At 49.7% G+C, this 14,121-nt stretch overlaps 1 protein-coding gene across 2 annotated transcripts in view; it reads right to left on the reverse strand.

Moving 5' to 3' along the window:
* Positions 1–555: 555 nt before the first annotated feature.
* Positions 556–14,121, reverse strand: part of stac (SH3 and cysteine rich domain) — a 185,604-nt gene continuing 172,038 nt past the window's right edge. For both annotated transcript variants that reach the window (XM_038809851.1, XM_038809850.1), the window contains one exon: positions 556–2,241. In XM_038809851.1, the coding sequence (XP_038665779.1) occupies positions 2,143–2,241 (99 nt within the window). In that variant the 3' untranslated portion in view covers positions 556–2,142. The remainder of the gene's footprint in view (positions 2,242–14,121) is intronic.

Below are 14,121 nucleotides of genomic sequence, written 5' to 3' on the forward strand. Positions count from 1 at the left end.
AATCGAAGGGAGTGACCGAAGCCTGTCGAATTATTGGGGCCAAGATTAAGGACCGCCCCAAAGAGTGCGAAATCCCAGAGAGATAAACAAGGGACAGGCATGTGTTCGGCCTCTTTTGGACCCGGCCTGTGTCAGCCTCCTTTGAATCCGGCCTCTGCCAGCCCAACTGCAGCATAACGACCAGACAGCCAAGTTCAAGACCAACGATCGCTACCTGATGGATGAGCCCAGCAGAGACAGAGCCACTTCTTCAAACCAGCCACGTGATCAAGATAAAGGCCTTATCCACTTGCACAGTGTCGGTCGTCTGAAGTATAGGTTATTGTAGTTGATCGATGTAGTTTAATTCGTAGTATATTGTGCATGCGTGTCGAAGTAACCCTTGTGTGTACATAAACCATCTTTGAACTTGAACTGACTAACTGGTTGTGTGGTCATTTGACTGATATACGGGAAAGCCTTGTGGTTTAAGAGAAATAGAAACATCCACAGTATTGGCGATGCTGTTGGGATAATTCCGATTGGCAACATACCACAAAAATAATCGCAAACACGTTTCAAATAAAAGTTTAAACACTTGAAATCTCTTTTATTTTTAATTCTTTTAGTTTTTTCTAACATTAAACCTTTTAATATTTATATGCACATAGTCCCTACCCTCCATTTTGCATGTGGTAGTGATTTTTCATTGGTTGTAAGCAGGCTGAAAAGACAGTTTCCACAGCCAATAATATGGCTCTAAACACTTGACTCATTTGACCCCTGATGTAAAGAGGAGATCATACCAGGACGGTGGACCAAGATCTGCCGAACAATTCTATTTAATAGTGTCTCCCAAAGCCCAAAAGCTCATAGATTTTGAACTGTAACAGGTTTGGTTAAAATTAAGCTGCTTCTTTTTAAATAAGTTTTTTAAACAATCTGCACTTTGATTTGGCTTTATTTAAGTCAAGATGGCAGTTGAGCAGTCTGTTACTTGACCTCCATCAGTGCCACTCTGAGACTCATCACTAGGACGCGGTCCGGGGTAGGGGGATTGCACCAAATGTTTCAGACTCCTTATGAGGAAGTCTCTGACCTCCACAGTCTACACTCAGCAATGTGGCTGAAGTCAGATACTCATCATGTGAGAAAGATATTTTTGGTTTGTAGATTTGATAATGATCTGGAGACAATCAGCATATTTATTTACGCCAACTCAGACAAAACCTTTAGATACAGCAGAAACTTAACAAAAATGTGCACTTATATCTAATTGATAATAAACCATATTCAGCCAACCATACCAAAATGCACAGCAGCATCAGATTGAATACCCATCTGTTATAAAAGTGGCAACCGGTTTCCTTCTCTTGTTAAGCTGCTATTAGCCACTGAGACATCAATTCAGATATGAATGTCTGCATCGTTACTAATGATAATTGATTTTTTTCTCCTTTCTCATAAAAGTTTTTTTTTTAAATATTAAAATATATAGGATGAAGTAACATATAATTCCCACTCAGGGGAGATGCTAATTTTTTTGGGTCAACTAAAATTGGCAATAATTATGTTGCTGGACTTCAATTTTCTGGAGCACTCCCCCAAGTAAGTGTGTACCAGGCAGATGTGTGATCCTGCATGCTATCCAGACACCAGGAAGGCAAATAATTTGGGGGTTAAACCACAATGCACTTGAACCAAGAAACATCAAGTGGGTCACATGATAACACAACCAGCAAGTGTGATGTACAGTTAGTTGTCCTTTGAAAACACACAGGACAGCACAGATTTCATGAAAACACACACGGCTTAAAGAAAAACCCATTCCTGTACTCAATTCGCTACTTCCTATTTGGATGTCAGTAATGTGCAAATGAACAATAAAGATATTCAACCTGTCCTTGCCATTGTCAGATTTTATAGGGCTAGGATATCACCAAACCCTATACACAACTGCAGATATCACTCTCTCCAATCCGGGGGAGGAATGCCAAGACCTGGGTTTCATGAAGCAATTCTGAACTCCTTGATGGATTCAACGGGCTCCTTTGGTAGTCTGACTGTCCAAAAGGCAGTTCATCTTCGCTGATAAAAGTGAGACAAGGATGGCAAGTACCACAGTAAGTAATATCACTGTCACTACATGGACCCGGTGAAACATCAGATATTGACGAGGATATCAAGTGGCACAAAACCCTTCTTCTTCCCACTGCGTACTTTAATGAAACCATTAATTTCTTCACCCTTGTCCACGCAGATCTGCAAATAGAGGGAAGTGTTAAACAGTGAGCCGTATGAGATTCACATCAAACATAAAACCTGCAGGAATACTCTAGAAACTGATTTTCATGGGTTGTGGCATTACAAGCGTGTGATAATTCTAATGCAAATCAGATCCGTCTGTTTTATTTCCGATATCGAAATGTAGCAATACCAAAGCCCAATCCCATTAAACGGTGGGTCATTTTAAACTACATCGTCTGTGTGCAACCTACTTGGGTGGAAGATGGACCTTTTATACATAGAAGATAGAACAGTACAGCACAGTTCAGGCCCATCAGCCCACAATGTTGTGCTGACCATTTATCCTCACCTAAGATCAACCTAACCTACATTCCTTCAATTTACTGCTGTCCACATGCCTGTCCAAGAGTTGCTGAAATGTCCCTAATGACTGACTCCACCATCTCTGCAGGCAGTGCACTCCACGCACCCACCACTCTCTGTGTAAAGAACCTACCCCTGACATCTCCCCTATACCGTCCTCCAATCACCTTAAAGTTATGTCCCCCAGTGACAGCCATTTCTGCCCTGGGGAACCGTCTCTGGCTATCCACTCTATCCATGCCTCTCATCACCTTGTACAAGCCACCTCTCTTCCTTTTTCGTTCCAGTGAGAAAAAAACCTCGCTCTCCCAACCTTTCTTCATTAGACATGCCCTATAGCCCAGGCAGCATCCTGGTAAATCTCCTCTGCTCCCTCTCCAAAGCATCCACATCTTTTCTATAATGAGGCGACCAGGACTGGACACAATATTCCAAGTGTGGTCTAATTAGTTTTATAAAGCTGCAGCAAAACCATGCGGCTCTTAAACTCAGTCCCCCTGTTAATGAAAGCCAACACACCATACGCCTTCTTAACAACCCTATCAACCTGAGTGGCAACTTTGAGGGATCTATGGACATGGACCCCAAGATCCCTCAATCCTCCACACTTCCAAGAATCCTGCCTCTAACCTTGTATTCAGCATTCAAATTCAACCTTCCAAAATGAATCACTTCACACTTATCTAGGTTGAACTCCATCTGCCACTTCTCAGCCCAGCTCTGCATCCTGTCAATGTCCTGTTGTAACCTGCAACAGCCCTCAACACTATCTACAACTTCACCAACCTTCGTGCCATCGGCAAACTTGCTAACCCACCCTTCCACTTCCTCATCCACGTCATTTATAAAAACCACAAAGAGCAGAGGTCCCAGAACAGATCCCTGTGGAACGTCACTACTCACTGACCTTCAGGCGGAATACTTTCCATCCACCACCACTCACTGTCTTCTTTTGGCCAGTTCTGCATCCAGACAGCGAAATTTCCCTGTGTCCCATGCCCCATAACTTTCTGAATGAGCATACCATGGGGAACCTTATCAAATGCCTTGCTGAATTCCATATACACCACATCCACAGCCCGACCTTCATGAATGTGGCTCGTCACATCCCCAAAGAATTCAATGAGGCTTGTGAGGTATGACCTGCCCCTCACAAAGCCATGCTTACTATCTTTAATCAAACTATGTCTTTCTAAATAATCATAAATCCGATCTCTCAGAATCCTTTCCAATATTTTGCTCACCACAGACGTACGTTTGACTGGTCTGTAATTCCCAGGGCTTTCTCTATTCCCCTTCTTGATCAGGGGAACATTCGCCTCCCTCCAATCATCCAGTACTACTCCAGTGGAGAGCGAGGACTCAAAGATGATCGCCAATGGTGCAGCAATCTCCTCCCTCGCTTCCCGTTGTAACCTTGGGTATATCCCATCAGGCCCTGGGGACTTATCTATCCTGATGCTTTTCAAAATTTCCAGCACCTCCTCCTTGTTAATATCAACCTGTTCAAGTCCATTAACCTGGTTCACGCTATTCTCCTGAGCAACAAGGTCCCTCTCTCGAGTGAATACTGAAGCAAAATATTCATTTAGGGCCTCCCCTATCTCCTCAGACTCTAGCCAAGTTCCCTCCACTATCCCTGATTGGTCCTACTCTCACTCTGATCATCCTCTTATTTCTCACATAAGTGTAGAACGTCTTGGGGTTTTCCCTAATCCTTCCTGCCAGGGCTTTCTCATGCCCCCTTCTAGCTCTCCTAAATCTATTTTTGAGTTCCTTCCTGGCTACCTTGTAACCCTCTAGAGCTGTGCCACCTTGCTTCCTCAACCTTACATAAGCTTCCTTCTTCCTCTTGACTAGAAGCTCCACTTCTCTTGTCATCCAAGGCTCCTTCACCTTACCATTTCTTCCTTGTCTCAGTGGGACAAAACTATCCAGAACTCGCAGAAAGTGCTTCTTAAAGAACCCCCACATTACTGTTGTGCATTTCTCCAAGAACAACTGTTCCCACTTTGTGCTCCTCAGCTCCTGTCTAATAGCAGTATAATTTCCCCTCCCCCAATTAAATACCTTCCCATACTGTCTGTTCCTAACCCTATCCATGACTATGGTAAAGGTCAAGGAGTTGTGGTCGCTGTCACCGAAATGCTCTCCCACAGAGACATCTGACACCTGGCCTGGTTTGTTGTCAAGCACCAAATCCAATATGGCCTCCCCCTTAGTCGGCCTAACTACATATTGAGTCAGGAATCCTTCCTGTACACACCTGACAAAATCTGCTCCATCCAAACTATTTGCAGTAGAAGTTCCAGTCAATATTAGGGAAGTTGAAGTCACCCATGACAACAACTGTTACTTCTGCACCTTTCCAAGATCTGCCGCCCAATCTGTTCCTCCATCTCTCTGCTGCTATAGGGGGGGTCTAGAGGAAACTCCCAATAAAGTGACGGCTCCTTTCTTTTTTCCTGACTTCCACCCATACTGACTCGGTCGACAAACCCTTCTCGGCTACCTCCTTTTCTGCAGCTGTGATGCACTCTCTAATTAATAGTGCCTCTCCCCTTTTACCTCCCTCCCTATTCTTCTTAAAACATCTAAACCCCGGAACATCTAACAACCATTCCTGCCCCTGTGAAATCCAGGCCTCCGTAATGGCCACAACATCGTAGTTCCAAGTACTGATCCATGCTCTAAGTTCATCTCCCTTAATACTGACACACCTTGCATTTGAAACATACAAATCGGTCTAATTTTGTTCCATTGATTCACTTCTCCGGGTTACCATCCTGGCGATGAAGTGCTCCCCAAATCACCCCCAGTCCCCAGGAACCTTTGAAGGCCAATGTATTAATTAAACGTTTGTGTAGATTTCATTATGACATGGGGGGGGGGGGGGGGGGGCATGTGCAGGAGTGGGGTTTGCAGGATTGCATTGATAGGTTAGGTTGGCTCCTGATCTAATTCCCAGCTCAGTTCTTTATTACTTTATCAGGACATACTCTTTAAACCATGAAGAGTCACACAATGGCATTGTGAACCAGGACATTAAGCCTATATCCATGGTTAGCCAGAAGCTTAAAAAATAATCAAGCTAGTCATCTCTTTTAAGCACATTAGCAGAGTTGTTCCAAAGAGATTATTAGAGTTGTTCCAAAGAGAAAGAGATGCTTATCTTTTCCCAACCCTCACATAGCCTGCAATTTCATAGGATTATTCAGAGTATTAGCTGTGCAATTTGCAGAATGTTCCACACAGATTCTGTCCATAACAGTCTAAACCTGAAGATCAAATTCGCCCTGAGAGGGTCGGTACAAGGGTTCTTTAGGCGGTGGCAACCTTTTCCCGACATTCTGGCTCAACGATAGGGTACGGGGACAGTAGCAGCAGCAACCCGGGGGGGTGGGGGGGAAGGGGGAGGGAAAAGGTGTGGGGGGGAGACGATGACTATGTTTGTTTATTTAATTTAAATTTATTTTTAAGTTCTTCTGTTGTTCATTGGGGTTGGGGGGGTGGGGGATGGGATACATGCGTCGATACGGTCTGGGGGTGTTACAGTTATTATGCGTTATTTTGTTGCATTTCATTGTTTGTCGTTACGTTTTATATTTTCTGTAAAAAATTCCAATAAAAATTATATTAAAAAAAAAGTCTAAACCTGTGATGAACCAATCCTCTCGTATCTGACATTTGAAAAGGGTATGAATTTGGAGGGCCTTATCAGCAGCGTTTTTGCAATCTCCTCCATCCAGTTGGACACGGTGGACTGTAAGGTGGTGTGAAATTTTAACACTGCTATTTCTTGGTAATTAAACAAGTGTTAGTCATGGCTTAATATGTTGCTAACATAGATGGGGTCACAATGACACAAAGAAAGTCTGTGTTAGACTTCAAAAATTCAATACTGCAGAAAGCCTAGAGGGAGACAAAGTGTGGAGGATAAATTAAAAAGAAACCGAGGAAAGTAAAGAGACGGCATCAAAAAATATTGGCAGGTAAAATCAAGGAAATCCCAATGGCGTTGCAGAAATAAATAAAGAGGACAGCCAAGGAAAGAGCCTGCTACAGACCAAAAACATTAACCTGTGTGTGGAAGCAGAAGTCATGGGCTTGGTTCTTGCTGAATACTTTGGGCTGGATTTTGGCTACTGAGGAGGATGATTCAGATTGGGACATTTCGCAATTTACCTGAAGCATTTTGGTAAATAGAATCAGGAATTTTTTTTAAAATTTAAAGTGTCCAATTCTTTTTTTTCCAATTAAGGGGCAATTTAGCGTGGCCAATCTACCTACCCTGTACATCTTTGGGTTGCGGGGGTGAAACCCACACAGGCACGGGGAGAATGTGCAAACTCCACACGGACAGTGACCCAGGGCCGGGATTCGAACCCGGGTCCCCAGCACCGCAGTCCCAGTGCTATCCACTGCGCCACATGCTGCCCTTAACTGAGATTAATTAAGGCGTCAGCTTGGATTGGTTGAGGGAAGATCATGTTTGACGAACTTGATTTAATTTATTGAGGAGGGAACAAAGGGCATCAATGAGGTTTGATGTCTTCTACGTGGATCTTAGCAAGGCTTTTGACAAGGACCCAGGTGGTAAATTGTTCAGAAAAGTAAAAGCTCATGGGATCCAAGGGAAAATGGCAAGTTGCATCTAAAATTCACCCAGTAGCAGGAAGCAAAAGGGTAATGTTTGATGGGGTCTTTTTTGATTGGAAGAGTGTTTTCAATGGAGTTCCACAGGGTTCAGAACTGGGCCCTTTGCTGTTTGTGCATATAGCTCTACATAGATCATTTCCAGAGGATTTGAACACAATGGGTCAAATAGTCTCTTTCCGTGCTGTAAATTATTTCTGTGTTTCTATGACACTAATGTTGCTGGCCTTTCAGTGGCAAGGAACTTACCCTTGGCCTGAAAATTTGATAATTCTTTGTTCTGGAGTCACATTCACCAGCCTCTGTTCCCTTTCTGCTTGCAACGGAACTAGAAACTTTATTCACTACTGTTGACAACTCACTGCAGCTTGCTGTTCACATGAAGTTGGGGTAATTTTGGCAAAAGTAGAACTAATATGAAATAAACTACACTGTCACTCGGGATTATCCGTCGGCTGATGCTGGGGTTGGGAAAGGCAGTTGTTGGGCAGAGATCGGTTGTGAGGTCAAAATAGTGGCCAGCGCCGGGTGCCCGCCAGAATGCCATGCTCCGGTGCTACGACAGCGGCGCCAATGTGTTCTACTCCGCATGTATACCGTTTGCATATCGTTAGCGGGCCTGACCCGGTATTCTCCGGGGACTCGCGATGCTCCGCCTCCTCTGGGGGGATTTAAAGACAGCGAGTTCGACTTGTGGTTTCAAAAATCAGGAAACAGGTGTCATGGCCAATGAGGGAGAGGAGATAGGACATGCAGAGGCATAACCGTGGATTGCCGGTGCTGCTGCTGGCAGGGCTGGCTGGGTGGGGGGGGGGGGCGGTGGGGGACAACAGGGGATGGGCAGTGGGGGTGGCCCCCCCAGCCATGGACAGCCATTATCTCGGCTTGCAAGGCAGCCATCTTGCTGCGCATCCCATTGACCGACCATTGTGACCCATGGTTATGTAGAGTGACACTGGCCGTCTGGATGCTCCCACTCTCCACCTCACCATGCCCGCACTCCAGCAACCACATTCCACTCCACTGACTGGGCACTCCAGCCTCCCCCCACCTTCTCTTCCCCCCCGCCCCTCGCAACTTGCCGCCATCCGCTGGTGGGGCTTACGCGGCCCACCCAAGGGCAATGTCCACAGTAGCCCCAGCAGGAGGGCGCCGTATGGGGTCCGTGGGGCATACTGCTGACATGGGTAGCACCAGCTAACGGTACTCCTGGCAGCAGGGACAGGCACCAGGGCCTGAGGCCTACGAAGTGCCAGGCACCGACAGGGCCAGGGGTGCAGTGGGCAGAGTGCCAGGGGGAACGGCCGAGGGTGGGTGTGAGAATGGGGAAGGAGAGGGACATGCGGGGGTAGGGTCTGCACTGCAGACCCTGCCCGTGGACTTGGTTGGGCACTGGGATACGCACCAGAGAGCCGACTGTCCATTAGGCCAAGGAGGAGGTGGAAAGGAGGTGCCGCAGGAGTACTCGTGTATACTGGCAGGGTCAGTTATTCGAGGACCTGCTGGACTGGACATGCCCGTGAGGACTCCAGCTGAGCAGGTGGACAGTGCGCATATTTTCCAGGTCACCATGGGGTGTGGGGGAAGGGCACTTGCTCCCGTGGCCATCAAGGTGACGGTCGCCCTGAACGTCTATGCCACGGGGTCCTTCCAGGAACCGAGTGGGGACCTGTCCGGAATCTCACAGACCTCGGTGCACAGGTGCTGTCATGGAGGCCCTATGGGCCCGGTAAGCACAATACATCAAATTCAATGTGGACCAGTGGGGTTTGCCATCATCAACGAGATGCCCAGGTCCAGGGGGTGATCGACAGGATGCATGCCACCCGATGAGCAGGAACCCATATCAGGCCGGATGACCATGAGATGCACATTATCCATGTCTGTGCCTGATAACGGGAAAGCGTGCACAACGCCTTCATTCTGCACATTAGATGGTTCCAGACCTCTTGAGGCACACACCCGGCTTAGGGGTTGGCTCCTGAGCGACAGGGGTTATCCGCTGCGGTCATGATGATGGCTGTCCGGAGGCCACAGACCGACGTGGAGACTCACTTCAACGACGCCCATGCAGCAACCAGGGGTGTGGTGCTTCAGCATCCTGAAGATGCGGTTCAGGTGCCTGGACTGGTCTGGAGGGGCCCTCCTGTATAGCGCTAGGAAAGGCTCCCACATCATGGCGGCCTGCTCCATCCTTCCCAACATCGCACAGCAGTGGGGTGGTCTGCTGGAGGAGGAAAATGAATGCCAGGCTTTGTCCGGGGAGGAGAATGCGGGAGAGAGCGAGGATTGACAAGTATGGAGCCCGGGCAGGCACAGGAGGCCAACTGGGCTGGCGTGCACGGGACACTCTAATCGCCTCCAGGTTCACCGACTAGGGGGACTGGCCCGTGGCATGGGCATACCATCCCAAAGTCCCTGCCCCCCCCCCCTCCACCAGCCACCACCCCTCCCATGAATACCCGTGTGTAACCCCCGTCCATGATTCCTATCTGTCATGGGGTGCAGGCCCAGGCTTGGCAGTAACAGCAGGACCGATCCATGGAATGGAGGATGGTGACGACTCGCTCTGCTGAACTTTGATTTGACAATGCCTGACTCCTGCCCATGGCAGCACTTTCCACTGTCCACCTGGGTGATCCCTGCATGTAAGCTGGCCATTCCATCACACAGGCCTGGGTTGCCGGAGATGGGGATAGGGGTGGGACACCGGAGCGGTGACCGCTGGCTTAAATGGGGTCCCTGAGCCAAGCTTACCCCAAACGTCTGCCCATTCCCCACGTCCCAGCGCCCCCTCTGCGGCAAGCCTAGACCTGCCCATCCCTCACCACCTCACAGGGCACCGAGGCAGGTTGCAACATCGTGAACATGGCTGTGATTCTCCAGAAAGATTTCTAAGGCTCATCAGCCAATTTACTGGGACCGCGCTCGCCAGCCCCTCGCTAACAAGGTCGAGAAGCATTAAGCAGCACTTGACAGCCAACCCCACTCAGTTCGTCACCATGGCGCCTGGACTATCTTTCCCAAGATTCGAAGACGTGGACCTGCGGAGGCCAGGAGGGATATCCTGTTCTGCCGAGGGGTCTGGAGGGTGAGCCAAAGGGCAGCCAGTGCCACCTGGGATGGTGTGGCAGCGGCCATCAGCTCTGGCAGTGTGACCAGGAGGACTGGCCTCCAGGCCCACATGGGCTGCATTCCCCCCCCCCCCCCCCCAGCTCTCACTTAGCCACCCCAACTCTCACGTCCCTTCACACCCCCCTCCACCATGGTGAACCACACGTGCGGCTTATGACGTCCTCTTTTGTGTCACCGCAGGAGAAGCAGTCCCAGAATCACCGGAGGGGGATGGGCAGCAGGGTGCCGGACATAAGAATCCTCATCACCTTCGAGGAAGGGGCCCTGGAGGTGACGGGTGTGGCCAAGGACAGAACGGTCACCAACGCTGATGTCGGCATATGCCGCAGATATGAGGATCCACCAGGCCCCACCTGAAGGATCTGCCAACATGTGTTGTTATTGCCATACAGACTGACCCATCCCTCCCATTGACCATTTGTCCATTCTCCCACAAAACCTCCAGCCGACGGCCCATCTGGGGTAATTCTACCCCGCCTCCCAGGAGAACACTTCGGAGGAGAGCTCGGAGGATGCAACTATTGATGCGTCATAGCCGTCATCGTCACCCTCCACCAGCGCAGGGGTGCATGGCACCAAGGCCAACACTACTAGGGTGGCTACCGCAGTGGAGAGCCTGGTTCATGACGTTAGCAGCATTAGTGAAGGTGTCCAAGGCATGACTCAGTCAGTGATGGCCCTGGCTGAGGGCCTCGGTATTCTGTCCAACTCTCTGGGGGGATATGATCCAGTACCAGGCGGAACTTGATGAGGGGCTGCGGGACATGTCCTGCTCTCAGACAGGAATAGCCGAGGCGCTGCGGAGCTTGTCCCAGTTGCATGTGGGCATTGTTGAGGCGCTGCAGAGCGTGGCCCAATCACTGGGGAGCATTGCCGAGGTCATCAAAACCATCGTGCAGACATTGGTGAGCCGCCAGGGCTGGCAGAGCCAAATTACGTAGGGGCAGCTGGGGCTCAATCCATCTGCCCTCCATTCAGAGGTGAACACCAGGGCCCTATGGGTACCGAGCGGGAGGAGGGTGCGCAGTGCGGCAACCCCGATCCAAATGATGGACTGGCGACTATGGCCACCAGCTCCCCCGGGTTCCACCCCTCTGACAAGGCCGCGTCTCGTAGCCAGCACCCGGAGAGTGGCATGGCTGTGCATGTGCTGCTGTCAAGTGTGCTGGGGCCCTCCGCCAGGGGCATCGAAGGCCACGGCTTGCGGTATACAGCTGGCTGCCTCCACCTCTGATGTGTATCCTGGGGACACACCTAGATGTAGCCGTACAGCAAGGAAGGCCGTACACATCGAGGGCCACTGAGGGGGCACTGTGTGGGGGAGTTAGGTAAGGGGTAAGGAAGGGAGGATGCGTGGGGGAGAAGGGATAGTGGGTCGGCACCATCAGGAGAGTGAGTACACTTGCACAAGGCACATTAAAATACCCTCAGCACAACCAGTATGATGGCTGTTTGTTCTGCGATGCAGGCTGACCACCAATCCCATGCTCCACGCACACCCGGCCGCAGTGGGAGGGGGCCCTGCTCACCGGACTGCACACCCCGCACCCCAGACACGCAAACAGAGAATGTTGCCATACCTCAGCAGTGGACATGTGCCTGTGGCTGGGGTCCATCCCCTGGGTGTTCGGATGTCGGCTGCTGTGTCTGCGGTGCTGCCTCCCGCAGTGTTCAAGCACGGTGTCCATGCATCACGGTCTGATTGGGATGCTAGGCAATGGGCCCACACGCTTCATGGCCCTCCCACCCACAGGGATCCACATGTGTGAAGTGCTCACTAAACCATCATTGCCAATTCCCGATAGGCAATAGCCGAAGGTCGCACAACCAGAAGCCTCTGCGGCCAGTGGGAGATAAGAGTGGTTGGTGAGGGCAGACAGGCAAGGACTAGGGATACCCCAGTAACGGAAACACACAATCCAGGGGTTGGCATGGAGGACCCGTGCCCAGTTGCCGCCCCCACCCCCCGCAGGAGCACCCCCCCTGTCCCCCGAGCCCTGATATCTCCAGCCCCCCATGGCTGCTCAACCCCAACCGGGTCTGCACCCCCCCCCCCCCCCCCCAGTTACCACAGGGACAGTACGCCCAGTGCCCCCAGGTTCATTGCCTCTGAGCAAAGATGGTTATTCACCTTCTCGGGTCCCCGCAGCAGCCCTTTGGCCAGGTTCACATTTTTCAAAAGGAGTACTAATCGAGGCCAGCGTAATCACTTGCTGTGGAGGCTGCTGGATCGGGGGAGGCATTTGGATATGGGGTCGCTCCCATTAATTGTTTGGAAATAGGGCTGAAGTATAGATACCTGCTTTCTCGCTACACTAAGGCGAGATCCCGATTTCGCTGGGAGCGGGCTGGTTGCATCGCAAACGGTTTGGCGCCTGGCGCTGTTCCCGTTTTCCGCCTCCCCCACTCTTCACTGGCCTTGTCATGCTCCTGCTCGAGCGAAACAAGGCCACTGAATTGTGCCTCATGAGGTTAATTGTGAAAAGTGAATATACAAACCTGTATATGTATATATAATACATAAATATACACAGGTTTGTGCCCTAGCTCTTATCGCTATACTATGTCCTGCATACGTGCTAACTTAACTAGTGCCTCAATTTCAGGCCTTACGGGCCCCAACGCCAAATCTAGGTGGATCCCCAGATGGTACATCAAGAGTTGAGGTGGCCCGCAGTGATTCCTGCCCTGTGACCTGGGAGCCCTTTGGCAGCTGTTTTCTGGGATGACTGGACTTGGATGGGCCCGGCTGCTGTTCGAGTGTCCCAGGTGGCGTGATGCCAACCTGTTCTGCCCACTGGCCAGCAGATGCGCCAGGGACACGAGGGCGGGAGTCCTAGGCTGATGATGGGATTCTATCTTCGCTGATGATGGGATTCTATCTTCCCGCCTCTTGTCAATGGGATTTCCCATTGAAACCACCCCACGCCGCCCAGAAACCGTGGGTGGGGATGCGCTGCCGGTGGAAAAAGTGAATCGCAATGAGCACAGAATTCCGGCCACGATTATCATGCCACAACTTCCTGATGTGCGCAAAAGACATGTGGGATTGCAGTAAGAAAGAAAAATCAGCCCTAATACCACAGCCCTACAATAAAGTGCACCTTTGTGCAGAATCAGCTTTCACATTATTCAGTGGTTGGAATATTTCAAACATTTCTTCAAATCAAATACACTGAACCAATTATTTATTGTGTTGAAATGCCAGAACTTTTATTCCAAACAAATCCACGACTAATAAATGTGGAATTTGCAAGGATTGGCCTTTAATGATGAGACAATGAGTTAGTAATTACATTGACATATGAACATTAAATGAGGCTTCAAATACCGCAGTTTTAATTTCCAAATGTATGGCGCCTTTCCCACTCGGTGCACTTGATAGGAAATAGCTCCAAATGGAAGAAATGGTTGCAGTTTGCTCATGATTTTGCGATATGCTGCATTTCTGGGCGATGATCCATACTGGGAGTATAGGTTTGAGCAATCACTCTGTCAATTGTTATACGTGAATCATCACAGAATCCTTCGGCCATAATGCATATTACAGTCAGACCTTTTCATCAACAAGTTCACCAGACTTCACAGTGCAGTTGCTGCCAAGGGCACAGATTCAAAATAGTAGCGCTGAAGGAGACCATTCGGCCCATCGAGTCTGCACTGGCTCTCTGAAGGAGCATTCTACCTCGTCCCACTTCCCTACCTCATCCCCGTAACCTTGGACAGCCTTTCTTTTCAGAT

Source organism: Scyliorhinus canicula, chromosome 10, assembly GCF_902713615.1.
Source record: "Scyliorhinus canicula chromosome 10, sScyCan1.1, whole genome shotgun sequence".
NCBI classification, from domain to species: domain Eukaryota; kingdom Metazoa; phylum Chordata; class Chondrichthyes; order Carcharhiniformes; family Scyliorhinidae; genus Scyliorhinus; species Scyliorhinus canicula.